This window comes from Tupaia chinensis, unplaced genomic scaffold (genome assembly GCF_000334495.1).
Source record: "Tupaia chinensis unplaced genomic scaffold, TupChi_1.0 Scaffold144171_1, whole genome shotgun sequence".
Taxonomy (NCBI): Eukaryota; Metazoa; Chordata; class Mammalia; order Scandentia; family Tupaiidae; genus Tupaia; species Tupaia belangeri.
The window spans coordinates 359,355-366,322 of record NW_006204027.1 but is presented as its reverse complement, the minus strand read 5'-3'; the positions used below and the strand labels follow the sequence as shown (position 1 = coordinate 366,322).

At 56.4% G+C, this 6,968-nt stretch overlaps 1 protein-coding gene across 1 annotated transcript in view; it reads right to left on the bottom strand.

Annotated features, from left to right (window-relative positions):
- GPR179 (G protein-coupled receptor 179) overlaps positions 1-6,968 on the bottom strand; it is an 18,475-nt gene that overhangs the window by 6,754 nt on the left and 4,753 nt on the right. The window contains 10 exon segments of the mRNA XM_027767320.1: positions 12-222; positions 1,196-1,342; positions 1,851-1,956; positions 3,620-3,758; positions 3,892-3,952; positions 3,954-4,137; positions 4,425-4,534; positions 5,282-5,350; positions 6,202-6,437; positions 6,835-6,922. Coding sequence (XP_027623121.1) covers positions 12-222; positions 1,196-1,342; positions 1,851-1,956; positions 3,620-3,758; positions 3,892-3,952; positions 3,954-4,137; positions 4,425-4,534; positions 5,282-5,350; positions 6,202-6,437; positions 6,835-6,922 — 1,351 coding nt within the window.

The window sequence follows — 6,968 nt, the reverse complement described above, 5'->3', positions numbered from 1 at the left end:
CTGCTGGCGGGAGGAGCCTGGCAGGCTGCTGCTGCCCGGGGAGCCGGCGTCCCGGGAGTGCTGCCGGGCCAGGGTCTCGGGGAACTCAGCCAGGTACCTCATGAAGGAGCGGCCCAGCCCCTGGCGAGAGCTGCCCCGCTTCTTGGGCAGGTGGGGGTTGTTGGCAGCCATTTCCTTGGTCTTGTGGACCTCTAGCTGGGCATAGAGCTTCTTCAGCTCGTCCTGGGGGGAGAGGGGGGAAGGGATAAGAGCAGCTGTGGCCGAAACGTGCTGGCCAGTCTTTCCCCGTCCCTGTCCCTCTCTGCACAGTTCTTCCCCGGTCTTTATTTAGACCATTTTCCCGGGGGGATCTCTTTCCCCTCAAGCTGCGTCACCATCCTACCTCCGAAGCTCTCAGAATTCAGCCCTCTGCTTCCGAAAGACCAGTGCCCCTGTGCCTGGGCCCTGGTGGGTTTACAAGGAGACACTGGGGACGGAGGAGCACGGCGAAGTGTATGCTCCTACCGTCTTCCGTGATTCCTGCATGGCCGCCTTACAGGTGTGGCCTCTGGAACCATGAGCTGAATAAACCTCTGTTGAGTTACCCAGACTCGGGCCGGCAGGTGGTGTGCTGGTTAAGTTGCCCAGACTCAGGTATTTTCTCTTACTAGCAATGGGATAGACTAGAACAGCATCTAACTGCCACATGGGCTGGGCCTCTGGGTTCTGAAGCTTTTGAGGTCTTCCTACTTGCATCACGTGTGGCCTCTTTCAAGCAGAATCAGGGGATCCGTTTAGGGCAGTGATGGAGAAGGGAGGGGACAGGCGACGGAGAGAAGGGTAGGTAGTGGGATGGAGGGGACCAGTAATAGCACACACCTCAGGGAGCAGGTAACATTGCTTCCTCTGCCCGGTCCTAAAAGTTAGCACCAGAAGGAGGCAGCTGGGGGCTGGTCCTGTGGCCTAATGATTAAAGGAACCAGATCCCACATGGCTAATATAGTTCGAATCCCAGCCCCTGCAGTTTGGGAAACATGCCAAGTGCATGTGCATACATGTTTGAGCACACGCCCCGAATCCCAACTGGGTAGAGAAATCGAAGAGAAGGGATTGCATGACCTCGTGGAAGATGCTTGCTTTCTTTCTCTCATGTCCTCTGGCAAAACCAAACCAAACCAAACAAACAAACAAAGAGAGCCGAGAGGGCCACGCATACCCGAATGTCTCCGGGGTCCAGGCTGTGATCACTCCAGGCTGAGGCGATGCTGCTGCCAAGGTAGGAGCCCGAGCGCTGCAGGTCCAGCTCATCCTCATACACCTCACCCAGGATCTCCTCCCGTGGGGGAGCCCCTGGCCTCCAGATCTGCCCAGAGGGGTGTGAGTGGGAAAAGGCTCCCCTTGTCGCCCTGTCTGCTCCTCACCTGCCCCTTGGAGTCCGTCTGTACCTTGTAAATCTTCACCCACCTCTGACGTGGAATGCTGGGTTTGGTAGGGTTTTACTCCTTCTTAACCTCCCTTCTCTTTAACCCAGACACCAGGGCAGTCCCGACCCCCAACCCCATAAGTCATGTCCTTCAGCTCCCCCACCTAGCACTCTGTAACTGCTTCAGTGGATATTCAGAGTCCGTCAACCTTCCACCCATGTTAGAAGGATCCCTCCACCCCAGTTCTTATTTCCCTTGTCCAGGGACTGGGAGTCAAGAGATAGATGCTCCCCTTCCCCCTGGCCCCCTGCCCAGGCTGGCTCCTTGTTCAGGGCCCCTCTCCCTCAGAGCTTGCTCACCCCCAGAATTTTCTGCCATCTTCCCCAGAGCCGGAGAGGGCGCTGCAGCAACTTACAACTGAGTTCTGCAGGAGGGGGAAGAGCTCACCTTTGGGATGAAGATCAGAGCCAGTGTGGTGGTGACTGTGCTGTGAGTGTGGAAGAAGAAGAGGAGGAGGGTCCAGTCTGGATGCAGGGAGGGAACCAGCACAAACCTGAGGGCGGGTGGGCTTGTTACTGCAGGTGGGCGTGGCCTTCTGGCCTCACCTGCTCACTGCCTCTCCTACCAACCCTTATTTCCATGGGGCCAGGAGGACGCTCTACTCCTGACCTCTCCTGGACAGGTCCTATCTCCAGGCTCACAGTTATTCCCACCTCTGAGAAGCCCTCCCAAGCTACCCCACCTCACCTTCTCTGGCTGCTTACAACCCAGAATTGTTGCCCACGTCTGTTAGGCTTGCCTGGTGGGTTGCCTCTGCCTCCACCACAGGGCCAGGTCCCTAAGAACACACACACACAGCAAGCCTGCTGCTCACATGGCTAAGGAGTGAAGAGGAAAAAGGCAGGGAGAACTGAGGATGTGTGGGAAGGGGTATGATGGGATGCTGAACGGGAGAGAATGGGAGAGGGGGGCCAGCAGATGGCGTAATGGTTACGTTGCTGGACTCCCACATAGTTGACCACAGTTCGAGTCCTAGACCTGGCAGCTTAAAACTCACGCCTGGGCACGTGTGCATGTGTGCCCAAAATCCCGAGAGGAGACTGGAGGAGGGATTGCAGCATGGCCATCTCTTCTGAAGGTGTGACTTCTTGCTTTCTGTCTCTCTGTCTCTCTAGCAAGTACACATACCCTATAGCAAAAATCTCTCTCTAAAAAAAAAAGAGGGGGAGGAGAAGGGGCCAGCAGGTGGTATGGTGGTTAAGGCACTGGACTCCCATATGGTCGACTGTGGTTTGAGTCCTGGGCCCCAGCACCTTAAAAACCATGCAGGTTCATGTGCTTGCATGCCCAAAATTCTGAGTGGAGAGTGGTGGAAAAGAGATTGTGCCATGGTCATCCCCCTGGGAAGTTTTTCTCCCTTTTCCTCTGTCTGTCTCTGTCTCTGTCTCTCTCTGGATGGCACAGGTGCCCTATGGCAAAAACCTATAAAAGAAAAAGAGAGAGAGAGACAAGAGGCCAGACAGGTGGTGTGATGGTCAAGGCAGCTGGGTCCCACGTGGCCAATTGTGCAATCTTGTTTTGTTTTTTTTTTAAGAGAGAGTTTTGCTATAGGGTGCATGTGCTCTCCAGAGACAGAGAGACAAAAAGTGAGGAATCACTCCCTGGGGTGATGACCATGCTCCAATCCCTTCTCCTCCATTCTTCTCTCAGGAATTTGGGCACACACACATGCCCAGTGTGAGTTCTAAGCCACTGGGTCCAAGACTCAAATTGTGGTTAACTACAGCGGGGTCTAGCGACATAACCATTATGCCATCTGCTGGTCCCCAACTGTGCAGTTTGAGTCCCGGACCTGATGACTTGGAAAATACACAAGGTGCATGTGTGTGTGTACCCAAAATTCCAAGAGGAGAACAGAGACGAGACAGTGACATGACTATCCCCCTAGGGGGAGGATTTCTCATTTTTCTCTCTCTCTGGAGAGTGCATGCACCCTATAGCCAAAAAAAAAAAAAAAAAAAAAGGAGACGAAGTAGGAGTGCAGAGTGTTGGAATGAGACATAATCTGGAGGGGTGTCCCACATAGCCAGGGGTGCTGGGAGAGTTGGGGAGGGAGGGCTAACTGCAGGGGGCGCCTCACCTTGTGAGGCAGAGCAGTTGCGTGCATGGCGGTGAGGAGCAGTGGGAGCATGGGGAGTCAGGGGGTCCAGCCTTACCTGGCCGTGTGGAAGGCGGCAGAGAGCAGCAGCTCGTTGTGCAGGGCGATGCCCATGTAGCGAGGCTCATGGAAGGCTGAGAGGACAGCCCGGGTGGCGTAACAGAGGAAGCTGCCCCAGCACAGGAGCAGCATCTCAGCTGTGGGAAAGTGGGGAGGGAGAGGTCCTCTGTAGGGCCTGTAAGGGGAGCCTGGGCCGGGGTCTGGGTCTGGGCAGGGGGGGGGGGGGGGGTGAGGAGCACAGTGAGGCTGGGCTCGGCGTTGGCAACTCACCCACCACCATGATGTAGTCCCAACGGTCATGGTAGCAGAGGTAGAAGTGGCGGCCAGGGGCCAGTGGAAGTGTGGCCCCGGGTCACCAGGGGTGTGTGCTGGATGCCTCGCTCCAGGACGCCCACTGTCCAGACAGCCAGGAAGCCCAGCACAAGCAGCAGGAGCAGCCCCAGGCGGCGCAGCAGCCACCCGCTGCTCAGATGGGGGCCCCGCTGGGCCGTTCGAGACAGAAACAGCTGGAGCACTCTGAAAGGGTTGGAGCGTGCGTGGTGGATCGAGTGGAAATGGGCGGCCCAAGGAGAAGAGCCAGAGCCCAGCGCATCCACACATACATCATGTATCGGTCCTCCCATCTTTTCATGCTTTGCTGCCTCTTATTACCACCCCAAAAAAGTTACATGGAGAGGAAGGCTATAGCGATGGGGACAGGCCTCGGGGGCACAGGGGAGTGAAGCTGCAAGGATCTGGCTTTGAAAAACCAGAGGGATAGGCCGGGGAAGCAGCGGGAGAGCGAGGTCCTCCCCAGGCCCTACCTGTAGAGCTTGAGTATGATGGTGCCATAGACGATGGCAAAACCCATCAACCGGACCCAGCGAAGTGCGATGCAGCGGAATACACTGGGCTTGAAGTACAGGATGAAGACCTGCTGGGAAGGGGCAGAAACAGCTGCTCTCCGCCGTGCTGCTCCTGTGTGCTAGCCCTGTGATAATCCTCCCAACAGTCCTGAAGTAGAGCCCTCATCACCTCCATTCTGTAGGGAAGCAGCTTAATATCAGAGAGGTTAGGGAACTTGTCTTTTTTTTTTTTTTTAAGAGAGATTTTTGCTACAGGGCATGTGTCCTCGCCGTGGGACACAGTGAGACACAGAGATGACAGAAAGGGAGAAATCACCCCCCCCCCAGGAGGGATGGACATGCTGCAATCCCTTCTCCTCCATTCTCTTGGGATTTTGGGTACACATGCACACGTGCTCAGCGTGAGTTTTAAGCCACTAGGTCCAGGACTCGAATCGCAGTTGACTGCATGGGAGTCCAGTGATGTAACCACTATGCCAAATCACACAGCAGGTCACAGAGCTCTTTTAAGCCTGTTTAGCTCCAGAGTTCACTAGAGCAGCCTACCTGTGGATATGAATAGGGGGAACATTTTTTTTAAGAGCCTGGGTCTCATCGTGTTGACCAGACTGTCCTTGAACTTGTGATCCTTCTGCCTCAGCCTCCTCGGCAGCTGGGACCACAGGCGTGTGCCACCACACCTGACTTGTGGGGACTCTGAGTTCTCTGAATCTCCTCAAGAGGGCAGAGGAGAGGAAGGGTTCTGGGGCTTGGGGGTGCTGGGTGAGGCGGTGGAGGATGGTGGGAGGTGGGGCCACCCCAGGCAACAGACTCACAGGAAAGTAGAGCAGCAGGGATCCGAAAAGGATGGTTTCCAGCAGGACAACTCCAGATGCCCAGATCCTCTGTGAAGCCAGGAAAGAGGTGTCTGAGCAGGACAGCGAAAGGATGGAGCCTGGATGACGGTGCCAGGGGCAGAGTGCGAGTGGCCAGGCCCACTTCAGAGGTCACTCGGTGGCCCTGGACTAAGGCTTCACTCTCACAGTCAGCTGCTCTCTTCTGTCCCCACTCCCAATCCATGCTTAGCACCCCCGTATATGAAGCCTGGCTGGGTCAAGGTTTCACATCGCTCGCCCTCCTCACCACAGCCCCAAGCCCACCTAGTCCCATCCCGGGCCTTGCAGCAGACCTGGGCTTGGATCAGATGTCGATAGAGCTAGATGGGATCTTGAGCACTTCTCCAAGCTTTGAGCCAGACTGCTCCCTTGTCTGGAATGCGAGACCCCCTTCTCTACCCCATAGACAACCAGTTAACCCGTCAGCCTGCCTCGGATGTCACATTCTCTAGAAAGTTTTTCTGACATCTCAGGCAAGATGACCTGGTCCCTTTTCTGACCTCCCATGGGAGCTGACAGACACCTCATCCTTGGCCCTGCCTCACTGTGCTGTCCCTGTATTTGCACGTCTGCTCCTCCATTGAAACTGGCATCTCCATGCAGGTCAGATGACTTCCTCTAGCACCCAGCAGTATTTTGCTTAGAGAGGATGCTCATCGAGCATGTGTCGGATCAGGCCCAGTGCCTTCGCTTTCCAGATGAGGAAGCAGGTCTAAAGTGGAGAGGTCACTTGTCTAATATCTCATAGTGAGTTTGATTTAGAATCAAGCCTGGAACCCATTTCTCCCGAGTTCTACTCAGAACCTCGGGCCTCAGGCTGAGCTGAGTAAGACGGGAGGGAGACGTGGGGCCTTCCTTGCCTTGCTTCGGCGGCAGCGGTAGGAGACCAGCATGCTCAGGAAGACGGCCAGCATGCAGCAGGTCTGGCAGGCCAGCACCGCCGCCCGCAGGCCCGGAGCCTCCTCCACCAGGCACGGTGTAGCATCCATGCAGCTGGTGCAGCCCTCAGGACACGGCTGGCACCGTAGCAGCCTCCCCAGGCTGCCCTGTGAGGACCCGAATTGCCCGGTGGTCTGGGTGGCACTCTCCTCTAACCCTGTAAAGAACAAGATGGGGGCAGGGAGAGGCACGGGGCTGGGACATCCTCAGATCCCAGCTTTCTCTCCTCGTCCCCACAGTCCTCTCCCTGCCCTCTCGTGGTCTGTGGCTCCAGGAATGTGGAGTGGGACTCCCTGGGGAGGGCAAGGTAACAGGAAGAGAGGAAGCTAGGCTGGGGGTTCATTGGGAGGCCCTCAGGTCTGCATATTATGGGCCCATTCTCAGAGGCACAGACACCCCCACACAGGAGCCTGCTTGCTTCTCCTGCTTCTCTGACCTGCCTTTGCCCCACAAGTTTCCAGTGTCTCACCCCAACCTGGTTTCTTCTCCAGGTGTACCCACCCAACCGGCCTAGCCTGGAGAGTGCCAGCCTGGCTCTCTCCACACGCACATACCCTCAGAGCGACTTGCCCCGTAGAACCCAGGGCGGCAGCGGCAGAGGTAGCGGCCAAGGACAAAGCCCTGACTCTCCAGAGGGACACACTGTGGGATGACAAATAAGCATGTAATTTGTACGGGGCTCTTCCCA